General features: G+C 35.2%; 6 protein-coding genes across 8 annotated transcripts; 2 read left to right on the top strand and 4 right to left on the bottom strand.

Annotated features, from left to right (window-relative positions):
• Positions 1 to 2,772: 2,772 nt before the first annotated feature.
• Positions 2,773 to 5,137, bottom strand: LOC105959111 (heavy metal-associated isoprenylated plant protein 3). Its single transcript, XM_012983145.2, has 5 exons — positions 4,899 to 5,137; positions 4,658 to 4,811; positions 4,141 to 4,421; positions 3,447 to 3,534; positions 2,773 to 3,359 (listed from the first exon to the last, which is right to left on the bottom strand). Exons 1-5 carry the CDS (start codon positions 4,905 to 4,907, stop codon positions 2,983 to 2,985), a joined length of 909 nt encoding a protein of 302 aa, XP_012838599.2. The 5' UTR covers positions 4,908 to 5,137; the 3' UTR covers positions 2,773 to 2,982.
• A 6,822-nt stretch (positions 5,138 to 11,959) lies between these two features.
• On the bottom strand, positions 11,960 to 13,985 carry LOC105958873 (uncharacterized). The gene is made up of 3 exons (XM_012982878.2): positions 13,741 to 13,985; positions 13,499 to 13,628; positions 11,960 to 13,153 (listed from the first exon to the last, which is right to left on the bottom strand). The coding sequence occupies exons 1-3, from the start codon at positions 13,874 to 13,876 to the stop codon at positions 12,370 to 12,372; spliced, it is 1,050 nt and encodes a 349-aa protein (XP_012838332.2). The 5' UTR covers positions 13,877 to 13,985; the 3' UTR covers positions 11,960 to 12,369.
• A 2,551-nt stretch (positions 13,986 to 16,536) lies between these two features.
• LOC105959110 (S-adenosylmethionine synthase 2) lies at positions 16,537 to 18,025 on the top strand. The gene has a single exon (XM_012983144.2). The coding sequence runs from the start codon at positions 16,869 to 16,871 to the stop codon at positions 18,009 to 18,011; it is 1,143 nt and encodes a 380-aa protein (XP_012838598.2). The 5' UTR covers positions 16,537 to 16,868; the 3' UTR covers positions 18,012 to 18,025.
• Positions 18,026 to 18,978: 953 nt separating this feature from the next.
• Positions 18,979 to 22,241, top strand: LOC105959109 (replication factor-A carboxy-terminal domain protein). 2 transcript variants are annotated; one of them, XR_016029536.1, is made up of 5 exons: positions 18,979 to 19,249; positions 19,334 to 19,454; positions 19,554 to 19,708; positions 21,278 to 21,390; positions 22,196 to 22,241. XR_016029536.1 is itself a non-coding variant. In XM_012983143.2 (4 exons), exons 1-4 carry the CDS (start codon positions 19,055 to 19,057, stop codon positions 21,281 to 21,283), a joined length of 477 nt encoding a protein of 158 aa, XP_012838597.2. In that variant the 5' UTR covers positions 18,979 to 19,054; the 3' UTR covers positions 21,284 to 21,476. The 2 variants fall into 2 exon arrangements, 1 of the variants encoding a protein (XP_012838597.2); XM_012983143.2 differs by lacking the exon at positions 22,196 to 22,241 and having other exon boundaries at positions 21,278 to 21,476.
• LOC105958718 (serine carboxypeptidase-like 48) lies at positions 19,720 to 22,133 on the bottom strand. Its single transcript, XM_012982723.2, has 8 exons — positions 21,751 to 22,133; positions 21,481 to 21,652; positions 21,280 to 21,399; positions 21,054 to 21,197; positions 20,774 to 20,924; positions 20,586 to 20,677; positions 20,241 to 20,499; positions 19,720 to 20,152 (listed from the first exon to the last, which is right to left on the bottom strand). Exons 1-8 carry the CDS (start codon positions 22,044 to 22,046, stop codon positions 19,929 to 19,931), a joined length of 1,458 nt encoding a protein of 485 aa, XP_012838177.2. The 5' UTR covers positions 22,047 to 22,133; the 3' UTR covers positions 19,720 to 19,928.
• A 363-nt stretch (positions 22,242 to 22,604) lies between the features above and the next one.
• On the bottom strand, positions 22,605 to 25,498 carry VPS24.2 (SNF7 family protein). Of its 2 annotated transcripts, none has more exons than XM_012983141.2 (6): positions 25,194 to 25,498; positions 25,006 to 25,082; positions 23,840 to 23,942; positions 23,473 to 23,594; positions 22,993 to 23,181; positions 22,605 to 22,867 (listed from the first exon to the last, which is right to left on the bottom strand). In XM_012983141.2, exons 1-6 carry the CDS (start codon positions 25,303 to 25,305, stop codon positions 22,802 to 22,804), a joined length of 669 nt encoding a protein of 222 aa, XP_012838595.2. In that variant the 5' UTR covers positions 25,306 to 25,498; the 3' UTR covers positions 22,605 to 22,801. The 2 variants fall into 2 exon arrangements, with proteins under 2 accessions (XP_012838595.2, XP_012838596.2); XM_012983142.2 differs by having other exon boundaries at positions 25,018 to 25,082; positions 25,194 to 25,482.
• Positions 25,499 to 26,604: the final 1,106 nt, after the last annotated feature.

Below are 26,604 nucleotides of genomic sequence, written 5' to 3'. Positions count from 1 at the left end.
CCAAAAATGGACTCTAAATAAAGTATTAATAACCAATTGAAAATTGAGTTCGAGTAGACTTGACTTGAGCCATTGAAAAGGGACAGCTGGTAAATAAATATAGACATATTTGCCCCCCAAGTCCTTCCTTTCTCATGCCTTTTCATCCCTCTCTCTTTCTTTTCCAGCCTGCATCATTATTATCTTGAATTATTCATTCATCAATATATTATCTTACATAAAAAAAATACGGCGATCACTAAGAACTCCTCAAATATATATGAATCTTCTTATACGCCCATTCTTGCGGTGTCAAATTTATTGATTTTTTTTAGATTACGCGGAATATTATCTACTTTATACTTGTTTTACCTCATTCGAATCCCACATTTTGAAACAAGATGATCATTGGTGCATCAGAAACTGCATATTTGCACAAAACGAGTACAAATTAGAGAACATTCTACGAAACCTCTTAACCAAACGCAACGAAAATGAAATAAGAATTAAGGATATATGAACTCGATCTCGAAGTATGTCAAATTTAATTTCTTGAACAATATTTATTGGTTTTTGTTTTTATTTTTATTTTTGCCAAAGATACATTTTATGTTCAACAAAATCAGAGCATGCTTGCCTTTTGGAGTAACTTCAGGATGTTTTGAGCGAATTAGTATGTTTGATTATCTAACAATTAGTGACTAATTAGGGTGATTTTCATTTTGTCTCCTAATAAAGAAATATTGATTACATATGTATAAAAAGGTTGTTTCTGCTTTTTTTCCCCTAAACAAGACATTCTTTTCATCTAAACATCAAATCTTGTCAATATTTATGAATCTAATCAAGCATAATCCAATTTCTTATTTTTATTTTCAACTTATATATATACATATGGTAACTATATATTGAAAACCAGCCACATGGGATATATATATATAATCTCAAGTAATCATGACGACTAAGTGAAATACCCCACTCAGCAGTCATGATGCACATGGATTTGGAATCCAACCCCTATATATATCCTTTCTTCTTTTTTTCTGAATTGTTTAAAAGCACGCTTATTCCTTTAATTTTTTGTATTTTTTTTGTGTTGGCGTTAGCACTTTCTACGAATTCGAATGTTGCATGAAGCTGGCATGATGAGACCATATATTAAATTGCACTTTTGAGTAGGTGGAATATGCTTGCTTGTTGCCCACCCGACACTTGTCAATTTCTTACAATTCATTGATATATAAATGTGTTTGGGAATTCCTTGTCACACACCAAGTCTTTTGTATGGGCAATAAGCTTGTTATTTCTAAATTAATAAATTAAGATGTACATATTTTATTCAATAAGATCGTTTTGGTCTACATTATCCTCTTTTATTATAGGGACTATTATATAAGTACTTTATTATACAAATTAAGGTAAATTACCAGCACCCTTCTTTACTACAAATTAGTGAAAAAAATCATTCTATGTTTGGATAATTATAACCACTCCCAATTATGTATCTTTTTATACAAAATATCCTCATTCAGTAGATAAATTTAACACAGTAGGGGTGGATGTAGTTACTCAAACATAATTGATTTTTTCGTAATTTGACTTTACATCATGAGGTGACCGTAATTTGCCCTAAAAACTATCCAAATGAAAGTACTATAAGACGTGATTGTATTTTGTAGACATGATTATAAATCATTCATTATCTAAAATTTGAATGAATTTATTTCTCTTGTCTAGTATTACTTTTATGGAGAAAAAGGCTCAAATACAGCTCTCAATTATTTGTTGTTTTTGCATTTTAAAATATTATTGATATCTGATCTCGTATTTTAATAGTATTGAACTATTGATATGTATAAAGAGAAAATATTATTTTAATAGTTTTCTGATTTTCCGAACTTTCATTTTAGATAAGTTTGTTAAGAGTAGCCTTCCTAATTTATATGTAGGGGCTTTTCTCAGTGCGTTACACTACCTACAAAAGAGTGGGTTGATGGATGATGTCTATATTTATAATTATAACAGCTGATTAATTAGTTGTTTGATTCATTTTATTAAAGAATATTTATTAGTAATTTAATAATGATTCATAATTATATCTTAACAATTGGAATGTCTGATGTATGTAACCGTTTCACTAAAATTCATGATTGGGTTCTTCATGTTGGCAATGTTAATTATACACCAATTTGCAGAATAAATGAATAAATAAATAAGATAGGATAAAATAATGAAGAGAAATATATATGAAATAATATATGAATTGATGTAAGAATTTCAGGTGGAAACATGAACAAAGCAGAGCAGGTGCAGTGGCTATAGTTTTGGTGCAAAATGCAGAGGAAAAGCCAAAGGGGCACAGTTGTACACCACATATATATATATTGGTCCTTTGCATTAATTTAAATAAAAACACACATCCTATTTATTTTATTGGCCAAAACATAAGACAAAAATAATTTGCTTGCCTTATGAAAAATCATTGACAAAAGGTGCTCTCATACTTGTCTCCATCTAACTAGCAACTATTATACAAATAAAACTACCTCAGAATCTAATTCATATATTTTTTTTTTTTTTTTTTTTAAAGAGAAATGCCCCACTCCTTTTATTTATTTAATATTTATTATGTATCATATATCTTCCCCTATTTAATCATATTAATTTACATGTCCTCCCTCGTTTAAATAGTATAAATTAATAATTTTGTTTAATATTATGTTTTAAGCAATGATGACTAAATTAACTAAAAAGGGCTATTATTTAAAACATATTCATAAAAAAGAATGATAATTGATAAGATATACGTTAAATTAAAAATTATTAGTTCTACAAAATTAATAGTGATCAAAATTTGATAGCCAAAAAAAACAAAAACGTAATCCTAGTAAAAATGCGTGGCCAAATATGGAAAGTGGACCTTGTACAATAGGACCATAATAAAGAGAAGTAAAAAGACGAAATTGCCATGGGAATACTAATCTTATTTACATATTGCCACTCTCACATGACAGTGCACGCGTTTGGGTTCTCATCACTAAACATCTGAGGCGCGTGGTACTGATGAAACTGGTCCCCGAATACATCACCCGGCCCGTACATCACCGGGTACGGGTTCGGCCCAACCATATGTGCCTGCTGCTGCTGCATCATCTTGTTCCCTTCCATCTTCTCATCGCCACCGCCCCCACCGCCGCCGCCGCCGTTATTCCCCTTTTCGCCGCCGCCTTTGTCCTTATTCTCATTCTCCTTCTTCGGGGGCACAATTTCAACATTCTTCTTCAGATGCTTCTGGAGATTTTCAGCTAGGGCTTTCATATCCATGGCGCCCGTCACTCTCACGAGATCCTTCTGCTTGTCGATTTCCATATCCTTGTACCCTGCAAAAAATTAAACGCCGTTTAAACTCGCCGTCAGAAAATATAATCATCTTTTTTTTTTTTTTCCAATTTAAATTGAAATCACACCTTTGGTTTTGGAGATGGTTTTGTATATCTTCTGAATGCATCCATCGCAGTGCAAATGCACCTTCAGCACCGCCGTGGTCACCGGTGGCTGCCGGTCAATATCGTAAATTAGGATGATTAAAATTTAAAAATTGAAAAATTAAATAAATAAAAAAACAATTACTGAAAAGGAAGGGCACAATTGATGGGAGTGAAAACGGAGAAACGTGGAGTACACGCAAGCAGGAATTGAAAGAAATTGACGTGAAATGTCGGAAGCACCACAATGGCGCAGCCTAGCAAAGTGCTGGGTGCTAACCTGCGCTTGCTGGCTGGCTGGCACATGAGTTTCCGGATTCGCCGGGATTAAATAAAACTGACTGACTGAATAATAAAGAAATACAAAATCTGAATTCTAATTCCTAAGCAACCCAATTAAAATAAAAAAAATTAACGGAAAGTGAGAATGCTTTAATGCATTTAACAAATTAACGTACGCTGCTGCTGTTAAAAAAAAAAAAAACAAATAAACGTACGCTGGAAAAAGACAAAAAAAGCAGCACATCAGAATTTTGCCAAAACAGACACCACCATTCATTAATGCCAAACACAAAACACAGAGAGAGGCGCACATTAGGGAATAGCAGCGAGCTATTTGGCACCAGAAAAAACACATATGGGGGGTGGGGGGGCGAAATTTAATTTGAAAGAGTACCTCCTTTTGATTTGGTTTCTTCTTCTCGTCGGATTTTTCATTTGATTTTTGGTCTTTGGATTCATTTTTCATCTCCTGCTTCCCATTGCCGCCACCGCCGCCGCCGGCGTTCTCTTTACCATTGCCGTTACCCTTGTTATCGCCGTCTTTTTTAGGGTGGGGTGAAAGGAGCTCGACCTTTTTGTGAGTTTTCAGCTCCAATTTCTCCCGGAGCTTCGCCGGATCCACATTACCCACTACCGTAATCTTCTCTCCTTCACCAATACTCACCGAATCCACACCTATTAAATAAAGCAGCTCAAATTTCAATCTCTTTGAAGCAGCAAATAATCGTTCATCCAACATCTTAAATAAAAATAAAAAAATAGAGCACAGAGCGTATATATAGAATATACTATAGAAAACAGAGGAATCCCACAGTAAAGGAATTTTGGAAATAATCTGAAGGAAATAATTGGAGAGAGAAGCACTAAATATAGAAATTATTCGGTTTATGAATTAATTTATTTAATTATACCACCGAAAGAGTGGATGCACTTGATGATTTTGGAAGCGCAGCCGTCGCAGTGGAGGTCGGTTTTCAGCACCACCGTGACATTGTTTTTTCCTCCGCCGTTGTTTTTGTTGTTGTTATTTCCATCCTTTTGCTCTCCTTGATTGTTCTTGTTCTTCTGCAATATCCAATAAAGTAAACAGAGAAATAAGAATAAAATCAACAACGAGAGAGAGAGAGAGAGAGAGAGAGAGAGAGATGATACCTCACCCATTGCCGCAGCTGATCTTAAGTTTCTGGGGTTTTTCTTCTTTCTGGGTTTTTCTACTGCAGAATTATTATGAAATCAACGAGAGGGGATTTATATAGAAGAGTACAAAGGGTAGTGCGATGTGCGTGTGCGCGTGACTGCGTGTGTGTGTGTGAGGATAGGTTTATTTGGCGTTTCTATATAAAATAGGTTTAATTGACTTTGGTAATTATTCCTTTTTTTCTCTAGACTTTAACTTGAGGAAATAAACAGTCTCAGGATTTATACAAGGAAAAGCAAATTGTCTGTTGCGAGAAAGTTTACTAATTTAACAATTTCTTACATTATTAAAAGAACATAATATTAATTAATAAATAAATAATCAGAAAATCTACAAAGCCAGATTTTGTGTATTGCATCAGGAACTTATTATTTCTCTTTATTACCAACGCCATAAATTATTTACCAAATATATAAAATCAATGAATTCGGAGTTTAAATATAATTGAGTTAACTAGAGTTGGGCTGCCGAGAAATACTAAAGTTTGGGGCCAATTATAAAATTCATATATGGGCTAAGAACTAAACAAATTGGGCCTTAATATTGGACTTGAATTTAAGTGGGCTGATTGAGCTTTGAATTTTCTAAAGAGTTTTTCAAAGTTACATGAACAACATATTCTTTTGATGGGCCTTTTATTTTCAACCAGCCTGAAGTCCAGTATGAAATAATGGGCCTATAGCAGATCATGTGTTCGTCTTTCTTTCCTAATTCATTGGGCCGCTGTCCGTTTAATCATATTTAAGGGGAATCAATAGTTACAAAATTAAAATACCAAGTAAAAATATAATTAAATATTTAATATATAAAATTCCAATTGCAAGCAATTCAAAAGAAACAAAAAATATCAAAAACCGGAATTTCATAATTCATAATTCATAATGAAAAAAGTTGTTCTAAAATCGCAAGTCCCGTTCCAACTATCACACCCCTAATTTGAGTGGCTACATGATATTTTCTACACAAAAGAATTTGTAATTTTGTTTCTCAAAAATATAAATATATTTATATATAATAATTATCACAATTTAAAAAATATTCGAATTGGATATAATATTGTCTCAATTGGAATCGGAATCAAAATCCCAAACATATTTTTTTTTCTTTTTCTGGATTTGATACCCCGAAAATATATACTAGTAGCTCTCCAAATCCGATTTTGAATTCACAGAGAATTATTCGGCTTGTGACTCTTCAACGTGGTGCGTGTGGCAACCACTCCAATTTGCAGCCAGATTTTTTTATAGGACAAATTCCAGTTCACTTTACTTCTCTTGTTTGGGCCCACAGAGAGAAATTAAATTAATTATAAATATTAAACGTGTGGTAAAGAAACAGAACAAATTAAAGGCACGTGGTCAGAAGTCGCAACTCGATGCTGCTGTCCACATGGCAGCCTCGGATTGGTCCAAGGACAAAAACCCACGTGATGAGGGGGTTGCTCATCACGTGGGGCAAATGGTACCGGACTTTAGGGACCACGTGTAATTGAGCATGATCAGAAAACACATTAGTTGTAGACATGATTTTTGTTTCTAATTTTCTTTTTTTAAATATAATTATTAAAATGGCTCTCACTTCATGTCTCTTACAAAATATCTTGTTGTCGATGGTTTGAAAAGTTGCCCTCTAACCCGGTCCAAGGATTTTGGTGGATCTAGATTACTTAGTTCAGTAGGAAAATGGGGCCCAACCTCCGTAAAAAAGGTTTTAATTTGTACAAATAAGAGTCGATGGATGCTACTAAAGTATATCGATCAGCTTAGTTAGACAGTTTAGACCGAAAGAAGACAGTTTAGATAACTTAGTTAGATAGTTTAGATTGACAATAGACATCTTAGCTGCATAATTTGGACCGAAAAATAATATTTTTTCCAACGGTTTTTAGGCGATCTACATTCGACGGTTGTGGTCTGATAGGGAAAGGTGAAAGAGTGAAAGAATTGCCAATTTTTTGAAAGGATGTTGTTTTAAGTTCGGATCATGAGTTGGAGGATAATACTGCAGTTTTAGTCTAAAACGACTATTTTCTATCTAAACTCTCTAACTAAGTAGCCCAATGAACTTTTAATAAAAGAGTATTAGTGTCGAGGGATGTTTAGCAAATTGCTCCTCAATTAAAAGAGTATTAGTGTCGAGGGATGTTTAGCAAATTGCTCCTCAATTAATTTAAAACTAAACAATATAAATAATCGTTTTTATTTTGAAGGATTCAAATACTTTTAACGATTCAATTCTATAATATTTAATATGTTTAGTAACTAAATAAAATAAAAAGAAAAACATAAGGAAAAGTCATAAATCGATTCTTTTATCTCGTTGTATCTAAAGGTAGTGGACATTTACTATATAAAAAAAATTAGAAACCTAAAGGAAATTAATTAATCCTAAGGAAAAGAAAGGGAGATAAGATAAGATTCTGTAATCTCAACGTACATTATTTGTTGGTTTTATCATCACCATACTAAAAGAAAATTAAAATAAGGTGAGACAAGACATGCATTAAATAAATAAATGATTTCCTAATATTATTCAATTATTGATAATATTTAATGAAAAAATATTGGGAAAAAGAGAAAGGGAAAAAAGAAGAAAAAGACAGAACTAAGTGCATAATATTTATTTGCTGGATATATAATATAGCTGTGGTGGTAAATGGGACACACACACAAAAACACACAACAGACACACACACGCGCGTGATCAAAAGTCTATATATATACTAACATACATGCGGCATGCAATTGCACCAAACGCCTTAACCTAAATCTGGATCTCTCTCTCTCTCTCTCTCTCTCTCTCTCTCTCTATCTCTCTCTCACTCAAGATGTTGCTTTTATCTGCATTTGCACCTGCACCTTCTTCTCTCTCAAATCCATACAGAATTTGATGATTAATATGAATAAAAGAGAAATTTAAGAGGATGCAGATGCCTATGCAGATGAATGCCACTTTTGGAAAGAAGAAAAAACCCTTTCTCTCTCCTCCCTCTCTCTCTCTCTCTCTCTCTAAAAAAAGCCATGGCCAGTGTATTCTTTAGCTGGTGAGATCTCAATTGGAATATTTCTGCTTTTAGAATTTTTATATATAATGCGCTTCAATGGAAGCCCCATTGTGTATTTGAAGGGCTAATTAATCTTCATTGGTTCACAAATGTAAAGGTACAGTAATCATTTTGCTCATGCTTAAATATATAATTAATTGTATCAATTAGGAAATAAACCTTATTCGGAGATTAATGATGATCTTTATCTGATCTATTTAGGAATTTCTGCATTAATAGTCTTCTTTGGACAATTGGACTTGTCTACAATTTCCATTTAAATTTATCATTATTAAAAAATCTTTAACAGAACATCAAAATTATATTGAATTGTTTGTAGAAAATTATATACATGTAGTGGCTGCATCTACTTAGTATGAATGCTTTATGTTTGTGCAATACCTATTGGGGGTACGTACACGTGGCCATTGATGGCAATGCTAACAAGCACAGATGAATGTAAAGAAGAAGAGATTGATATCACGCGCGCTTTAACTGCTTTGGTGTTTTTGTCCGGTCTTATATATATATAGTTTCCGGTTTTTTGGTTCCGATATGAGTTTCATTTACCGATTCTCTCACTGTACTCGTATTTAATTTCGTTTACTTATATAATTTAGTACCTAATTGGTTGGTCGGATCACCGAAATCTGAGCTCATGAGTTTAAATTTGTTTCTTGGGCGTTTTTGTTTCGGACTGAAACACGACGGGGTGTATGAATTTTTTTAATTATGTCGAATTAATCCTATAGAACAAATCAATTTCGGAATCCACGGAAAAATGGTAGAAAAATCTCCAACAAATAAAGTGGAAAATGAAAGAGCAAAAATGAATTAAACCCTAATTTTAATATAACAGAATATATCAGCAGAAAATGAAACGAGAAAGAGGGGTAGAAGTTTTAAGTGGAGTTTGTCTCACTTCTTTTGGGAGAAAGTGTACGTAATTTTTTTCTAACTTTTTACGTATCGTTTTCTTTGAACCAAACAGAGCCTTAATTATAACCAAAACAAATATACATCGATAAACAATAAGTAATAATAAGTACATTTATTAGCATGGCTGTGAGTTTGATCGATCAATTTTGAGAAGTATATCGTTTGGTTTTAATTTGTCGATAAATCAATGACAATCACTATGGGGTAAACGTCATTTGTCACGAGTATATGTTATTAGTACATAGTAAGCTGTAACTAGCAAGGAGCCACCACCTGTGTAGTGAAATAAGATTGGTGATGTGGCAGATGAGTTGTAGTTGCGCCCATGTGTCACAATTGAAGAAACAAGTAGGAGAAGTGGACGATGGAAGAAACAAGTTGGGTCACCCCTTAAACTCCACCTTTGGATGCTCCGAATCGGTTAATTATGCTCATACGAGAAGCTTTTATTGGCTAGAAGAACAATTCAGTTGTAGCTTAATGGTCGATTAAGTGGGCACATTTGAGAAACGAAGAAGCTACACGAGATCAGAAACATAAGAGGTTTGATCAGAAATTTCCCACCTTCAAGCCATAAGTCATTGCTCTTTAAGGGGGGAAGAAATGTAACGAAATAATCTGTTTTTTTTTTTTTTAAATTTTTCAATTCATGGAACGATGTCGTTTGGAGCGTAGAAAAAGTGCCACTCGTTTCTCTAAGTTAGTCAACGTTTTCAGTTTAATAAATGAGGTAGTAGTAAAGCGACAGCGTTTCATCAGGTCCATGGGAGGGTCATCATAAGCACGTGAGTTTGAGTCTTTTGCCCCGTTGCCCAAGTTGTATAAAAACATAACATGTAAATTTAGGAGCACGCCTATTTGAATTTTTCCTTAATTGGTATTCAGAATTAATGTCACAGGATCTTTTGGGATTACTTGTTAATCATATGTATTAATTTTTGGCATTAAATATCATATTGAACATATATATGCAGCAAAAGTTAATTTCTTTTCCCCACACAGGCATATATACCAAAGTTGCTCTGTTAAAAAAAAAATAATCTATATATATATTATATCTATGGTACCTAACTTACAAATACTAGCAGATAAAGGCTGGACTATGAAATTTTATGCTTCTTTCTTTAGCAAATATTTTGTCTCTTTAATCCCTTTTCCACCACGTACCATATGTATATTTTAATCCTAAAGGGAAACAAAGGTCTTTTAATATATACATATTTTACCATTTTGCAGAAGTTAAGAGTACTAATAAAATATTCATGTGTCACAGCAAAGATAACGTAAGATATTGCAATTATTATTTTATCATATATATGGATAAATTAAAAATTGCAACTGCAGGTTCGTGCATGGTCACCTGACAGAAGAAGATCTTGAGATCATATAATTAAGGAGTCTATGTAAAAATTCTGTGCCGTTTGAATTAATCTGCTGCTGCTGCTGCTGCTGTTCCCTGTTGTACTTTCCATATTTACTTACTACATAGGTTGTCTGAGCAGAGTACAATTACTTATCTCCCAAATTTCAAATTCCTTGTTTCGATTGTCAACAAGATTCTTACAAATCTTCATTTTTTATTACATATATTTACATTTGATGTGATGAACACTTGAGAAAACTTGGACATTGAAGAAATACTATTGACAAATTGAATCACACAGACACACACACACACACACACATTGAGTTTTGAATTTAATATTACTCCGAAGCTACTCCATCACGAGCATACCACATTGGTAAAGTAGGAGGAATATAAAGTGAGAGATACAAGTTCGAACCCCCAATTAACATCTTTCTTTGATAACAATACATTTATTTAATTTGTAAGAAATGATATTTGTAGCATTTTTTTGAAAAATCCTAGTTTTTTTCCGCCGTAAAAATGTTAATTCCAAATTTTCAACTATGTTTCAAAACTAAAAGTAGCGTATTTATCTGAATTCCAAACAATTTCGAAAAAAAAAACCAGAAATCAGAACTTTTTGTGTTTCAAATAGAAAATTTTGGATAGGAATTAGCGGAAATCGAAAATACATTCCACTCTCTTACTGGTTATTTCTATGCTACATCCGGTGAAGGTTACACTGAGTGTTTTTTTACCGTTGATCTACACGCACTAATGTGGGTGTGTGGGTGTTTGTGTGTATATGAATGATAAAGATCTACCCAATGTATTTCACCCGGTGTAGCATAGTATAAGCCCTCTCTTACTGCAATAGAAGTAATTAGAGTAATTAATATGCACGAAATTCACGCCTAATAAAAATTTCTTATATGTCGTATATATTAATTAATTAATATAAATAAATAATACAACTATACAAGATGCTGCATATATATGACAACAATGTTTGACTCATTACTCCTCTATGGCCCTATGGGGGCAAAACTTATCGAGCAATAAATAAGAAGATAGAAAAATATAGGTTGCTTGTTGTATTTGATGACTAATATTTATGGATGAAATATTAATTAGCTTACCAAAAGGGGTGATTGTGCATACTGCATAGCAATTACAAGAGTCAACTCTAATAGGGACCCTCCGATAATTGATAATCATAAGACATTAGTCAATTATTAACCAATCAAATCAACACGGGGGACCATTGCCAGCTGGCCTCCCAAATTATTTCATTTTTTCAATAATCATGGGATTAATATTATTTTTATTCCTCTAAATTTAATTTTATGCACATGCACGTACAGTAGTTCTGCCCATTCTCCACCATTTTATTATATTTGTACAATTTTTACGATTTGTTTAATTTTCAGTCATTTTCTACGATATTGCCACTTATGTTTGACTGCAAATTTCTTCGTTACCAGAAAAGAGAAAATGTTAATGGCTCCTCAGCATCATACTAACCTATGCGAATAATATCAATCAATCTTAAATATTAATTGTTGTTGTAGTGGTGAAATTATAAGTACAATATACAATGATTGGGGATCAATTGAAATTATTAATTAATTAATAACTCAAACAATATAATAATAAGTAATTTGATTAATTATTACTCAACAGTCTTCTTAAAAAAACAATTAAAAACATTGGGGGTCCAATCACAAATATTTAAAAACCCTAGGTCAATGAAGAAATATTATACAAATTGAAGTCCTACCTGGTTTTGAGCGGGGGAGAAAACACTACAGTGGTTGCTTTTGTTTGTTTCTTGACAGGAATAATGTAAGGAAAAAACATCCTAAAAGAAATGCTATGTACTGTCAATAAAAAGAAGATTTTTTTTTTTTAGCTTCCCATGACAACACAAAACCCTAGAAAACTGTGAAAGTCTTCTTTTATCTGAAATTCTGAACTCACCCCCCCCCCCCCCCCCCCAACTCCACCCCCAACCACCCACCCCCCCAAAAAAAGGCCCATGCCCCTTCAAATCTTTCAGATGGTACTTTATGCTGTCAATTTTTTTCTCCATGCATCACTGGTAATAATAGTACATCCTCTTCTCACAAGTCTTGTTTTCATCATCATCATCATTGAACAAGAAACTGTTGCCGCCATTGTTGTTGATCACGATGCTCCCATTATTACAACTGTTCTCCAGAACCCCATTTGCCTTATGATGATCAGTAATATTTGGATTGTTGATAAGCATGAATTTCTGTTTTTCTTCAACCCCATTATTCGATATCACAAAACCCTGTCGGCACACGCCCGCGGCGGCGGCCATTATCTCTTCTTGCTTGATGTGATAATCTCTGCCGCCGTAGGTGACCTGGCTGCAGCTCCCATCAGATGAAGAACAACTCGGCTGATGGTCGTTCCCCCCAAACACAAGCATATTGTTATTGTTATTATCGTCTTTCCCATAGTACTGGAAATCCACCAATCCCTGATTTTGGTCATAACCATAAGGATACTGAGTCGCGGCGGCGGCGGTGGTGGTGGATAATGAGAAGTTGTTGTTGTTGTTGTCGGAATTATTAGTAGTGTAGAGAAAATGATTCTGTGGTGGGGCTGAAATTGTTTGGAGAGATTTATAATTAGCAGACGCCTGGAAACTGTAAAACGATGAGTAGTTGTAGTCGTTGTTGTATAGCGGTTGGTAGTTTTGAAGTGTGCCTGAAAATGGCGGTGGGAATTTGGCCTGGTTTGATGAAGGAATAATCATGGACATGAGTTTCTTCTTGAGCTTTGTGTTCCAGTAGTTCTTTATATCATTGTCTGTTCTCCCTGGTAATTGAGCTGCAATGATCGACCACCTGTTCAAAACATGTTGTAATACAACCTTAAAATTTATCTAGAAAAATGTATAACGAAGTATCTATATAAATTACCATGCACAAAATGCCAGAGCCTGTTGACCTTTTCTTTTTTCTTTTTTCTTTTTTATGCACCATACATATAATTTTTAAAATAAATTATTTATTTATGTGTACCATTTTGATTTTCTGGTTTTTTCCATTTTCCATTACCGGTAAGAATTTAGGGGGTTTCTGTCAGATGTAACAGACTAAATTGGGACAAAACATGGAAATATAAGTTTCCAGGGTATTATACTATTGGGCTGGAAATATATAAAACGAGGTTATATGCATGTGGTGTACCTGCTTCCAATGGTGGCATAGAGAGTACAAATTAATTTGTCTTCTTCGTCGGAAAATTCGCCATGTCTGATGTTGGGCCTCAGATAGTTCAGCCACCTCAATCTGCAGCTCTTTCCACATCTTTTCAGACCTAATTATTCATTATAACACAACATAGGATAATTAATAATAATTAATAAGACAAACACATGGATCGGAGAAGAGATTAATACATAGAAAGTAGTAGTATAGAAGTTCCTTACCAACTTTTTGAGGTAGAGCAATCCAATTCCCACCGGTGCCGAATTTCTCAATGAACTCTTTCAGCTTTGCATCTTCTTCAGGCGACCATGGCCCTTTCTTCACATTTGCCTTATCACAACATGGTGCTCTTCCCATCTTTCTCTCTCTAGATCTCTCTCTCTCTCTCTCTCTCTCTCTCTCTCTCTAATATGTGTGTGAGTTATATAAAATTACGATTAACATTAGATGTACATTTTTGGGGCATATATGGTGAAATGCCATGAGAGACCAAACCAAATCACATTTCCTATAAGTGGTGAAATGGTGAAATATTATTATTTTAATATTTGGTCTAAATTCTGGTGAAATCCGTTGGAGACCAAAAACCCCATTTTTCCACCAAAAATGGTGGAAGGGTAAAATAGTGTGGTACCAGTGGGAGATGAACCCATTTTTTCACCACAAAAAATGGGATTTGGTGAAAAATGGTGAAACCGGTCGGAGATGCTCTTAGATCAACATATATATATATATATATATATATATATATATATATATATATATAAAAATTAACACTAATAGAGGTGTGTTGTATCTATCCATACATGAGTAAATATGTAAAATAGTTGGATTAGTAGTGAACCTAACAATTTAACATGTCATTAATCATTGGGAAGGAGCACAACGAAAAGATTGGTGTTGACCAACATTAATATTTCACAACATCTCATTATAAAAAAATCTGTTAAAGATTGGTGTTTTAATTTATTTATAATAATACGTGAATATTGAAAAATAATAAAAATGTAACAATAAATACAAGTAGGAAAAAACAAAATCATGGCTGCCAAGATATGATAGTTATAGAAAGTCAAGATGATGGAACATGATCACGTCAGATGTTGCGTGTTGTGCATGCGCGTGTGTGCGCGCGCGAGGGCAAATAGTGTTGGCGTTCTGTGGTCCCCACAGTGGCTAGATGGTCGAAACGTGTGGCTCTGCTTCACCGGGAAATGGTTCCACAATTATTTGAACCTCGCCTAAATTCGAGGCGGCTACGCGATCCCTTCACTCGCGTGCTTGCCACTTGCCATTCGTGTGTTCAACATAACAATTTTTTTTTTATAATTTCGATTAGAGTGATATTTTTTTTTAAATTTTGCAATGTGTAATTATCAATTAGTCCCCTTATCCGAAATTACAATCAAAACTGGCAGACCAATGAAATTCTAACACGTGTGTGTCCATTAGCTGTCCTGCACTTTTGGCTGCATTATTAATTAATTGTCGAATATAAAGAGAGAGTTGCTTAATTGCTTTACCTGGTAATATGATCAGAGGCAATTATATTATCGTGGATTTTTTCTCCAAACAGTGTAATATTTTATCAATCACATCAACATCAATCCGTTTCATGATAGATAAGTCCGATTTGGTTGGTGGATATCATCTTGTTTGGTTTTGAATATCAAACTCCCACACACTGTCAACGGGTCGGGTTTCGGTTCTCGGATCCTACAAATCACACGCCCTAGCCCAAAGGTTTTTATTTCTGTTTAGACCAATAATAGGTTTTACATGCCCACGGAACTAATTAAATTAAGTCCACTTTGCTTCTTATGCTATGACATGATTTTACATATTTAATTGTTGTTTGTTATGAATCAATCGTGGTTATATTTCTGCAAAATCAAGCTTAGAAACACACACAATTTCAGACACGGTAACACATCGAGCAAATGCACAAACTAAAAAAATAAAGAAGGTGAAAACCACAAGCTTTACGAGACTCGAACTCAATGAGGGGTCTACACCCGGAAACAGTACACTTCAATCCACTATATCAAAATATTACAAATTATTAAATTAATACATACACAATGAGCTCAAAACTAGCTCATATTCTACCCAAAGATCCTTGCCTCTCTCGGGTGTTTTTCAGTATTCTTCAATCTCTCTCTAACGTCTCTCGCTTGTCTTGCAGCTGAAGAAGAAGGTTATTATATATAGAACTGCTCTAAGGCACATGATCTTATTTGCACTACATATCTATAAATCAGCGAATAAGATTAGTTGTTTTTCCTCCAAGTAACGCGCGAGCTGCAGTTAACAACCTCCATGTACTCCCCTCATGTGCACAACTGCATGTGCATACTCCATGCACTTGAACCCTTCATACATTAGGGGCCCGTTTGTTGCCAAGATAAGATTAGTTAAGATAACATTAGTCAAGATAAGATTAAATAATCTAATGAAATCCAATTATTTTATTAGAACTTGCATCGTCCAATAAAAAAACTCATTCGAAGACAAGATAAGCCAAAATAAGGCAAAATAAGCCATGATTGAATAATTTTGGCGGGTTGACTGGACAATTTATTGAGGATACCAAACATTAAATTAAGTCCAACTATTTAGTTTATCATAACTTATTTTGGCAACCAAACGGGGCTAGGTGTTAATCCAACAATTAAAACCATAGATTAACACTGTTATTTAAACCTTTTTTTTTGTTTAAATCCCTAAGCGAGTAAATTAATGATGATATGATTTGAATTCAATTCAATTCCAGTAGACGATAGTCCAACACCCTGCTCCATTTTGGGAATATCTGTTTGAGAAAGAATAACACAAAAATAAAATAAAAATAATTGTATATTTGACCTGCAATGTAATTCTATCAGAAAATATTGGACAACTGGGAGGGATTATGAGAAGAGGATAATTAATATTTTCTGTTTGTTTAAGTGAATATTTTATTATAGTCAAAATCAAATCAGGTCAAAAAAAAAAAAAAAAAAAAAAAAAAAAAGAGAGAAAAGTGAATTCCGAAATTCGTAATAAGGGCCAAAACATCCGGCCCATGAGTGCTTATGCATACCCCATACTAAGAACCTCGGCCTATTAAGAAACGGGCCGAAGAAAACATAAAAAAATGAAAATTATATTTTATCTTTTAAATAAACAGGAATTAAAGAGAGTGAATATTCAAATCAAGTGACACGTTTAGTGTACACGTGTCACATTCTCCCCAAGCGCAGAAATCAGCCAGGCTGAGTAAGCAGAAATTCATTTACTTTAACCTTTTTTTTTTTTTTTCCCCTTGGAATTAATCTGTTAGATTTACACCATCTCTGCAACTCCGGCGATGGAAACTTTCCTCTTCACATCGGAATCAGTGACCGAAGGTCATCCCGACAAGGTTTGCGACCAAATCTCCGACGCAATTTTGGACGCCTGCTTGGAACAAGACCCCGAGAGCAAAGTCGACTGCGAGACATGCACTAAATCAAACACGATCACAATCTTAGGCGAAATCACCACCAAGGCCACCATAGATTACGACAACATCGTCCGGCAAACGTGCAGGCAAATCGGCCTGAGCGCCGACGACTGCAGAATCATCGTCAACGTCGAGCAGCAGAGCGCCGAAATAGCCGAGACCGTGCACGGCCACCTCAGCAAAAAGCCCGAAGAAATCGGAGCAGGTGACCAGGGCCACATGTTCGGCTACGCCACCGACGAAACGCCGGAGTTGATGCCTCTGTCGCATCTTCTCGCAACTAAATTAGCAGCTAAATTAAGTGAAGTTCGGAAAAACGGAATTTGTCCGTGGCTGCGGCCGCACGGTAAGACGGAAGTGATTATCGAGTATAAAAGGGACGGCGGTGCAGTGGTCCCGATCAGAGCGCACACGATTCTAATCTCCACCAAACACGATCCGACGGTTGAAAACGATCGTATGGCGATGGAATTGAAGGAGCACGTGATCAAGCACGTGGTTCCTCCGAAGTATCTGGATGAAAAGACGGTTTTGCGCTTTGACGATCCGTTGACCGGGGGGGACCACGAGGATGACGTGGGGCTGACGGGGAGGAAGATCATCGTCGACACGTACGGCGGGTGGGGGGCCCACGGGGGAGGGGCGTTTTCCGGGAAGGATGCGTCGAAGGTGCATAGGAGTGGGGCGTACATTGCTAGACAGGTGGCGAAGAGCGTGGTGGCGGCGGGGCTAGCGCGGCGGTGTGTGGTGCAGGTGTCGTATGCGATAGGGATAGTGGAGCCGTTGTCGGTGTTTGTGGATAGTTATGGAACGGGGAAGGTGGCGGACAGGGATTTATTGGAGGTGATTAAGAAGGAATTTGATTTCCGGCCGGGGATAATTGCGGTGGATTTGGATCTGAAAAGAGGTGGCGATTTCAGGTATCAGAAGACTGCTGCGTATGGGCATTTTGGAAGAGATGATCCAGATTTTACTTGGGAAAATGTTAAACCTCTTGTTGCTAATTAATCCTACTTACTTAACTAATAATATATGAGCCCCCCCCCCCCCCCCCCCTTGTATTACTTAATTTAATGCTTTTGTGTAAATGAAAAAGAATCATTATAATTCGAAAATATATTACTTAATTAGTTAATTTATCCGTAGACGTGATTAATTATAAAGGGTCAAATTACGACCAGTCACAGGAGGTAAGGTAAAATCACACAAAATTCTTTGTATTTGAATAATTACAATCATTTCTCAATTATGAATTTTTTTATACGTGTACACTTGTAGTAATAAATGTAGTGATTTTTTTTAGATTGTGTAAAATGTTCTCTAACCTGTACCCATTTTACCGCTATTCAAGCTCTATTTTGAACAAGATGTGATTTAAGATGTGTTTTTTGACTTGTAATTTGTAAATATCAAATTGTGGTACATAGTTAACTGTCTTTTTGTACAAAATAAGTACAAAACAAATAAAATTTCTCGAAATATAGAAAATTCTGTTGAATTTATACTATAAGGATGAACATGTAACAAGATTCATATTTGTATTGGTTATAATTACCCAAACATAAGAGAATTTTTCGTAATTTGATCTTACTTCAGGAGTGGCCATAATTTAACCTAGTTATAAATGTACCATTTGTTAAAGGCTGTTAATTAATATATTTCACTAGATTAGGAAATTATTAATTTAACACATCCTCCCCAACGGTTTTATCTATCCTACACCCGATGAAGGTTACACCGGGTAATTTTTTACCGTTGATCTACACATACCAATGTGGATGTGTGTGTGTTTGTGTGTATATGAATGGTAAAGATCTACCCGGTGTATTTCACCCGGTGTAGGATCTCAAAAGCCCTAACCCAACCAAAAAAAGAATCGAACTTTTTTCAATGGTAAATAAATATAGTGTGGTAAAAATGTAATAAATGAAAGTACAATGGACAAAATTGAAATATAAGAAAGTTTGTTAACTTTCGCACAGTTGAAAACCAAGCCAGCGAATTCCGACGCCATAAACCAGCAGCAGACCAGAAAAAAAGGGAGGGCTCCAATGGAAATTGATAAACCCACAACAATTATATGCACAGTGGTGGCAGTTGATCACGCCAATAGTATCTATTACAGAGTTTGCTCTGTCTGCGAAAAAACTCTCCCCGAAAACCCCACAATTCCTTGCAAATTCTGCAACTTCAACAATAGATTCAATCCCAGCACTTCCGGCTCCAAACGCCTCTTTCGTGTTCTTGTAAGTATTTTTTATTCTCAAATTATTCATTGTTAGGCGATTGATTGTTTCAATATATTTAATTTTAATTTTTGTAATTTGCAGATATCTATAGCTACAGATACAAAGGTGTTTGTGGTGATAATGTTTGATAGGGCTGCGAGAGTGTTGTTTGGTTGCTCCGCCGATGAGTTCTTTGACTTTGCCAAGACTCATCCTTATGCTGGTATGATTTTGTTTTTCTTATTTTTTTTTAATAAAAAGTAAATGTTTTTTTAATTTTCTAACTCAATTTAATTGTTTAAAAATAATATAAATGATACAGCAATGGCAGCTGGTAGGGCATTGGAGGGAGAGATGTTAACTGTGACAATATCAAAACCAAAAAATGGCAATGCGCAGCATATGCGAGTTGTTTCAGTTGTGCCGTTGCGGTCTGGTTTTCAGCCTGCTATCGAGACCCTAAGGGAATTGTATCGAGTAAGAGGGTCTTCGTAACAATCTTAATCTTGCTCGATTTATTTATGATACCAGTGGCTAATATATCAATAGCCTATAGTCATAGCAGAAACGATCCAGGAAACAATTAGCAAGTCTCGATAACTTATATTACAAATCTTGAATTATTTATTGCATTTTCTAGAATTTTCTTCTCGTAGATGTTACTTTTGCTTCGTAGTTTTCGATACCAAGTGAGCTCTCATAGCGACTTGCCTTTCATCCACCTATTTAACATCTCCAACGAAGCTTTTGGCTGATCCATCGGAACCATGTGACCGGCATTAAATACTTTGAGAAAAGTAAGAGAACAGTAGCTTTTCTTGATCCCCATTTTCACACCATCCACCACAAATGGAATCGATGGAGCTAATTCGAAATTCTTCCGACCATACCACACCATTGCAGTAACCCATCTCAAGTTCCCTTAACCATGGTTAGATCGAATTATTAATAAACTAGTTTTTGATAATGCTGTCTTAATCTCAGTTCAAAAGGGATCAAGAATTCTTACCAAGCCAGTTGCACAGAAGATCATACTCCCCTGCATATACGAGTACTTTGACTCCATCCAATAGTAACGCAGGAATACGGTCCCCAAAGCTCTTCATCAAGTCCTTAGCCATTATATTGTGCACCGCCGCACTACACGGCACGAATTGCTTGTTTCCTGCACCGAGAGCTTTTCTGACGTGTACTTGGTTTAGGAATTTCACCATGTTTGAGTAGTCGTAGCATAGAGGTCCTTCGCATTTTTTTCTAATATCGTAGTACTGAAACAGAAAAACGGGTGCAAGATGTTGTTACGAAATTTGATCGCGACTTTCTGATATTTGTTACGAAATTCTGTTTTTATTACATTTATATTGCCACCAGCTTCGCGAAGTATTTCCTTAATTATGCTGTTGCAGTATGTCACCGCTAATAGACAGCTTGATGAATCATTGCTGCCTGCCAAATAATTTTACTCAAAAACAACCTTCATTGGGGGTGGGGGGTTGGGGGTTGGGAGGGGGGGGGGGGGGGGGGGTGTAGATTTGGAATTACCACAGAGTTTTATTTGCTTCTGACATGGAGGGAATGAGTTAACGAGGCGGTGGTAAGACAAATTATTGATCAATTTCATGTCTAAAGCATAATCGGGGAAAGCTCTGAACTGTATCTCTGGCTCTGTCATTCCATTGCCAATAGCTAATCCCTGCTTAATAAAACATCATAATAATAAATAAAGAAGTTATATATATATATATATATATATATATATATATATATATATATATATATATATATATATATATATATATATATATATATAGATGAAGCTTACTTTGATGTTTATGTGAGTGGATTTCTTGTTTTTGTTGGCCTGGTGAATTCTAGCAGAAAAGGCTGGAATGTAGTGTCCCGCGTATGATTCTCCCGTCATATAAAACTTGTTCTTTGCATATTGAGGGTGCTTTTTGAAGAACGCCTACGAAAATTTCATGATTTATTTGTCAATTTTTTATGTTTTTTTTCTCACTGCATTTTAACTTTACAATATTGTAACAGACCTGAAGGAAGTCGTAGAAATCCATGCTTGCCGCCTCTGTGCTCTCGCGGAAGTCTCCGTTGTATGAAGTATCACTGAATCCTGTTCCGATTGGCTGATCCACATATATGAGGTTCGAAACCTACATGATTTTATGTTTTGCTTTTTTATAGAAATGTTTTATCAGATTTGAGTTTGCGGAAACTAGAAATCGAATAAGTACCTTGTCCCAGCCAAAATTATTCCATATAAGTGACAAATTGTTTGTCAATCGAAAAGGGCCATTTGCATAGAACAGAGCTAACGAGCCACTGCAACCTGGCCCCCCACTTAACCACACAACGACAGGGTCGTTACTCTTGTTGTTCCTCGATTTAAAGAAAAAGTAAAACATCCTGCAAAAGAAAAAGAAAAAAAGAAAAACCCACAATAAATTAAAAAGATTAATTTGCTCTTGAAAATCGTCTTAAATATATTATTCGGATAATTTGACCTTGCATTTTTAGCGTGTGGAAGTTTAAAATAGCCAGCATGGTGCGCGAGGTTCTTAACATTGGCACCTTTATCACTAAGAACGGGAAATCGAATACGTTTTTCTACGAGTTTTGGTTCATTAATCGAAGATTCTTCTTTAGAAAGCTCGGGAAATAAGTTCAACCCTCTGATAATTGTTTCTACTGGTGATGATGTGGGAAAATGGCCAGTTTTAGTGGTTTCTGCCTTTGAGAAGATGGAGAAATAGAAAATGACAAGTAGATAAAGAAACCCATGAGAGATTGATGGTTGCATTATTTAGGGCAATGGTTTTTCATCTGTGGATTTTTTATTTTTTATTTTTTTATTTTCATTATATTGTTGGTTCTGATTGCTTGTTAATCCTTCTTTAAGTTATAGGTAGTAGAAAGTGTAATAACAATTATACCCTATGTGACTTACAGATCCTTACAGATTACAAAGCAATAAATCTGCAGATTGGATTGGAAAGCTTTTTTTTTCCCTTCTGGTATTGCAAGTTAATATGAATAATAATATTTTTAATGATCAATTGCAGATTAATAGTTGCTAATAATATTTATTTTGAATGTATTTTGTACGGAAATATATAAAAATAATTTATATAGCATATTTATAAAAATACCCCTATACTTATAAGATTTACATGTTTCCCCCAAATTCCAGTATCCCCATTTTTGGGACATGCTGTTTCCCGTGTCTGTTTCTTCATTTTCCCATATCGTTGTTTCCGTGTTAGTGCTACATAGACTATAACAGTTCAATAGAATTATCTACACTTAAGTAGTACCACTCGGATAATTTCAATAAAAACAACGGAGGATCAGCACACCAAAATCAAATATCATATGTTACATGTCAACACAAACACAATTTTTTATGATACAAAACGTTCCCACAATGTATATTACTACTCACTCTAAACCAGCAACTTGCAATAATTTACCAACACCGTAGAATGTAGATTTTATGCATGTTATATCCTCATGTAGTGGATAACAATAATGAAAAAATAAAAAATAAAACCGAGGTTAAGATCGAACACTGGCAAGACGAGCCCTCATTTCTTCTAGCTCTTCCTCATCATCTGCATTCTCCTACAAAATTTACAAACGTACTCTGCATTTTCAAGACAAGGGGGAACACTAACACATGCGCGCGCGCGCGCACGCACGCACGCACAATCATAGAAGAATGAGAGCGACAAGTAAAAACAGATTACCTCAGCATCTTCGCTGGTACTAGGTTGCTTTAGTTTATGTTTCCTAATAGCTTCAGGAAGTTGTGCGGCTGTCTCACCGGCAATTGCTGTCAAGACCTTCTCGATTTCTTCTTCAGTCTCTTCTTCTATGTCTTCTGCATCCAGTGCATCATCCATAGCATCATTCATCATCTCTTCAATTAAACCTGCCTGCAATTTCAATTTCAATAAAATTAGCACACGTTCCTACCAAAAGTCATAGTCACAGTCTCAGTTATTTTATCTTCTTTTCGTTATTTATGCCTTTTTTTTTCAACCAGCACAAAATTAGGATTCTTTCACTACCCAGAAACTATATCAAACCATTATTTCCATGACACAACCAAAATCATTGATGTTAAGAAAAGCCTCTAAACTCGTATATTAAATAAAGTCTGAGTCGGAAAGAATGACTAGTAAAAAAGAAACCTCTCTGTATTTGCCAGAAAGACACAAAATTACCTTCGTCATTTCTTTACTGAACTGTTGCATGGTGACAGCTATTTCTGGGGCCTTGAGAAGATTATTGACAATTTTCATTACTTCAGCACTTTTAGACAGATGTCCTATAGTTCGAGCAACAGCTGCAAAAAAATGAAAACCAACAGTATTAAGCCGTTTGCTCTTAGACTTATTACACAATGAATCATATCTGAAACTCCTAATGAGCACTAGCTTCTACAATTTGCAGTTATTGAGAATCCTCAAATTTAAATCAAACACTGTCAAGGAGAATATAGAATCACTAATGATCATCATAAATTAAAAATCCACGTATAACATTTACATGCAAGATTTAAGACAAGAGTAAAATGAACCGGAAAATTACCAACGCTTTCTCCAAGATGCATCGATACTGAATTCAATTGTGCCTTGTTTTCATTCAGCCGCTCAACTGTTTTCCTAGATCTCACAATTTCTTTAGCCAGCGACTGTCAGGGCAAATCATCAAATCAGCATAAAATTTATTTACCAAATTTTTAAACAAATAAAAGAGTCCACCTAGAACCATAAACATATGCAGCAGTCTATTCAGTTTTATAGGCACTCCGAATGGAATAAAACAAAAGAATCTCGAAAGTGTTGAGAAGAACAGATTTCTTTCATTGTTCGGGAAGTATCAAAACTGTGCATCAACATGCTTGATTCGGTATCTGGTTGAGCAGTAAGCTACTCATACAACACATGAACTGATTACCGGTTTATTCATCTTAAACGAGCAAGACCCAGTGTCTAAATCGTAAACGTCAAAAACAACTAAACTGATCATACTGTACACAAGGAAGTTTCTCTCTCTTAACAGGTACGCTTATTCCATAGCTAAATATAAGCCAGCAGATAAATAATAGCCTCCAGACAATACATTAACAAACACCTAAAATAGCTTAGGCAACTTCAAATGCTATTTCTCCAAATTGTAGTCGACTTCAAAATCACATGATTAGCAACTAGATATAGCAAGTAGCGATCTCGAAAGATGGTTTACATTGTGCCATTTCTTATGGAGCAAAAAAGTGAGTAAATATTTTTCGATAATACAGAAGAATGATACTTACAATCGTTCTTTTCAATTTCTGGTCGACTATGAGATAGATTAAAACCATCTGAATACCTATTGAAATATTCGGTACTAAAGAATATGTTAAGCCATTCTATCTTGGACAAGGTGATCCCTAAAAAAATCGATAACACACTTCGAAACTCTAAAAATAATCTACATCAAAGGATCTACGAATCGAGCATCTGTACTTTTTCCTTACAAGTACGTAATCAATACCTGAGGAAGGTGAGTTGAAAAACATAATCCAAAGCCATTACCTCTCGATCAGACATGTATCGAGAACAATAAAAATAAATAAAATTAATAGATCACCCAAACACCACAAGTCAGCGCTAATCATCAATCTATGTTTATCTAAAAAAAATAGAAAATCAGATAAAACAAACAAACAAGCATAGAGATAATCAGATTGAACTAAGTCATAATTACAGTGCCTTAGCAGAAACCATGTCGTTTCGTTTTGCAGCCTCTTTGATCGATTTATGCACATTCTTCTCTTCTCTCTGTATATCTATTGAAATCAACAAACAATTGTAAACCTAAATTTCAGTCAAAAAACATTAATCTAAAAGCAATAAACACCAAAAATTACTACTCCGGGAAGAAAAATTGAAAAATTGACCTCGGATTTGACGATCAACGTTGCGGCCCTCATTGCGGAGGCGACGCTGCCAATCCTTGAGTAGTTGCTGTGGATTGGGCTTCGGCTTCAATAAACTCTTCATTTTTTCCATTTTTTTTGTTTCTTCTCCACGGACGCAGAATCAGATTTCTCAGTTTCAGGTCTGGCAGTTGCGTGAGATTTCTGCTGAATTCGTCATAAAAGAATGTCAAATTGGGGGAGGAAAAAATGATTAGTTAGAAGAGCAGAGTCGTTGAATGTAATCTTTCGAAACTTCATTTTGACTCTGTTGATCAGGACTTGGTAGATAAGGCGCGTAAACTTTGAGGACCTTAAAGATAGAAGTCTAAATTATGTTTCTCGTTTTGAGTTTTCTTTTTCTTCTTAAATCGTGCTTGAACTTTAAAGATGAAATCTGATCAAATGAAAATGATTTGCGGAACTGAAATGATTTGTGCAGGCACAAATTAAACATTCAGGCACATTTTTTACCATTTCTCAAAAACCAAAAGGTAAAAAACTCAAAAAACTCTCTCTACCCTTTCGATTTTCTTTCGCAAAGCCCGTGCAAATCGTCAACAGATCGGAGGTAATTTTTACGTTTTTACGATCCTCATGTTATGTAGATTACGAATCCGAAAAAAAAACGAAAAAAAACCGCACTTGGGGACGCTCGCGCGATTTTACGCGAGCGCATCCACTTCGCTCGCGTAAAATTGCACGAGCGTATGAATTTAATTTTTTTTTTTTTTTTTTTTTTTTTTTTTTTTTATTAAAAACCGGCTTTTAAGTTGCTCGCGTGGATTTACACGAGCGCATCCACTGCGCTCGTGTAAATCCACGCGAGCAACTTAATTTTAATTTTTTTTTTTTTTTTTAATTAATTTAAAAATCTGCATTTGTTCTCCTCACGCAAAAATGCACGAGCATTTCAACAGTACTCGCCTGATTTCACACGAGCACTGTTGAAATGCTCGTGCATTTTTGCGCGAGCAGAACCAATTTTTTTTTTTTTTTTTTTCTTTTTTTCGTTTCATTATTTAAATGTTTTTTTTATATTAAATGAAATATTAATAAAGTGTTTATTTAAAATGTAGATGGCAGGAGGCCGGGGGAAAAGTCTTATGAGTCAAGTTGCCGGTAAAGGCAAGAGCTTAATGAAAGCCTTGAGCGGAAAGGGTGACAATCCGGAAGATCCGGATCGCATTGGAGACCGAGATGTCCTTGCTTCCGCCCGTAGAAGAAAGCAGTTAGCTCGAGAAGCAGCGTTACAGCGGGAAGATGAGAGATTGAGACGAGAAGCTGTTGCAGCTGGAGCCGGACCCTGTCGACCTACACACGATCTCCAGCTAGCTCGTAGTACATTGCCACATGCCGACGATGATGATGACCACAACAACAATCCAGATAA

Source organism: Erythranthe guttata, chromosome 14, assembly GCF_056151865.1.
Source record: "Erythranthe guttata isolate IM_541 chromosome 14, IM_541, whole genome shotgun sequence".
Lineage (NCBI taxonomy): Eukaryota > Viridiplantae > Streptophyta > Magnoliopsida > Lamiales > Phrymaceae > Erythranthe > Erythranthe guttata.
This window is presented reverse-complemented; position numbering and strand designations above follow the sequence as displayed.

What these genes read in the sequence shown, in the direction of transcription:
- LOC105958718 (XM_012982723.2), bottom strand. Translation starts at nt 22,046, where the DNA reads ATGCAACCATCAATCTCTCATGGGTTTCTTTATCTACTTGTCATTTTC. An exon ending in ATAATTTTGGCTGGGACAAG is followed by an intron (nt 21,400 to 21,480) that starts GTACTTATTCGA and finishes AAAATCATGTAG; the next exon opens with GTTTCGAACCTCATATATGT. An exon ending in TCTTCTGTGCAACTGGCTTG is followed by an intron (nt 20,153 to 20,240) that starts GTAAGAATTCTT and finishes ACCATGGTTAAG; the next exon opens with GGAACTTGAGATGGGTTACT.
- LOC105959111 (XM_012983145.2), bottom strand. An exon ending in GTGCATCCACTCTTTCGGTG is followed by an intron (nt 4,422 to 4,657) that starts GTATAATTAAAT and finishes TTTATTTAATAG; the next exon opens with GTGTGGATTCGGTGAGTATT. An exon ending in AGAAACCAAATCAAAAGGAG is followed by an intron (nt 3,535 to 4,140) that starts GTACTCTTTCAA and finishes ATTGACCGGCAG; the next exon opens with CCACCGGTGACCACGGCGGT.
- LOC105959110 (XM_012983144.2), top strand. Translation starts at nt 16,869, where the DNA reads ATGGAAACTTTCCTCTTCACATCGGAATCAGTGACCGAAGGTCATCCC.
- LOC105958873 (XM_012982878.2), bottom strand. Translation starts at nt 13,876, where the DNA reads ATGGGAAGAGCACCATGTTGTGATAAGGCAAATGTGAAGAAAGGGCCA. An exon ending in TGCTCTACCTCAAAAAGTTG is followed by an intron (nt 13,629 to 13,740) that starts GTAAGGAACTTC and finishes ATGAATAATTAG; the next exon opens with GTCTGAAAAGATGTGGAAAG. An exon ending in TATGCCACCATTGGAAGCAG is followed by an intron (nt 13,154 to 13,498) that starts GTACACCACATG and finishes TGTTTTGAACAG; the next exon opens with GTGGTCGATCATTGCAGCTC.
- LOC105959109 (XM_012983143.2), top strand. Translation starts at nt 19,055, where the DNA reads ATGGAAATTGATAAACCCACAACAATTATATGCACAGTGGTGGCAGTT. An exon ending in AACGCCTCTTTCGTGTTCTT is followed by an intron (nt 19,250 to 19,333) that starts GTAAGTATTTTT and finishes TGTAATTTGCAG; the next exon opens with ATATCTATAGCTACAGATAC. An exon ending in CAAGACTCATCCTTATGCTG is followed by an intron (nt 19,455 to 19,553) that starts GTATGATTTTGT and finishes TAAATGATACAG; the next exon opens with CAATGGCAGCTGGTAGGGCA.
- VPS24.2 (XM_012983141.2), bottom strand. Translation starts at nt 25,305, where the DNA reads ATGGAAAAAATGAAGAGTTTATTGAAGCCGAAGCCCAATCCACAGCAA. An exon ending in GCATCTTGGAGAAAGCGTTG is followed by an intron (nt 23,595 to 23,839) that starts GTAATTTTCCGG and finishes ATTTTTTTGCAG; the next exon opens with CTGTTGCTCGAACTATAGGA. An exon ending in GTACCAGCGAAGATGCTGAG is followed by an intron (nt 22,868 to 22,992) that starts GTAATCTGTTTT and finishes TAAATTTTGTAG; the next exon opens with GAGAATGCAGATGATGAGGA.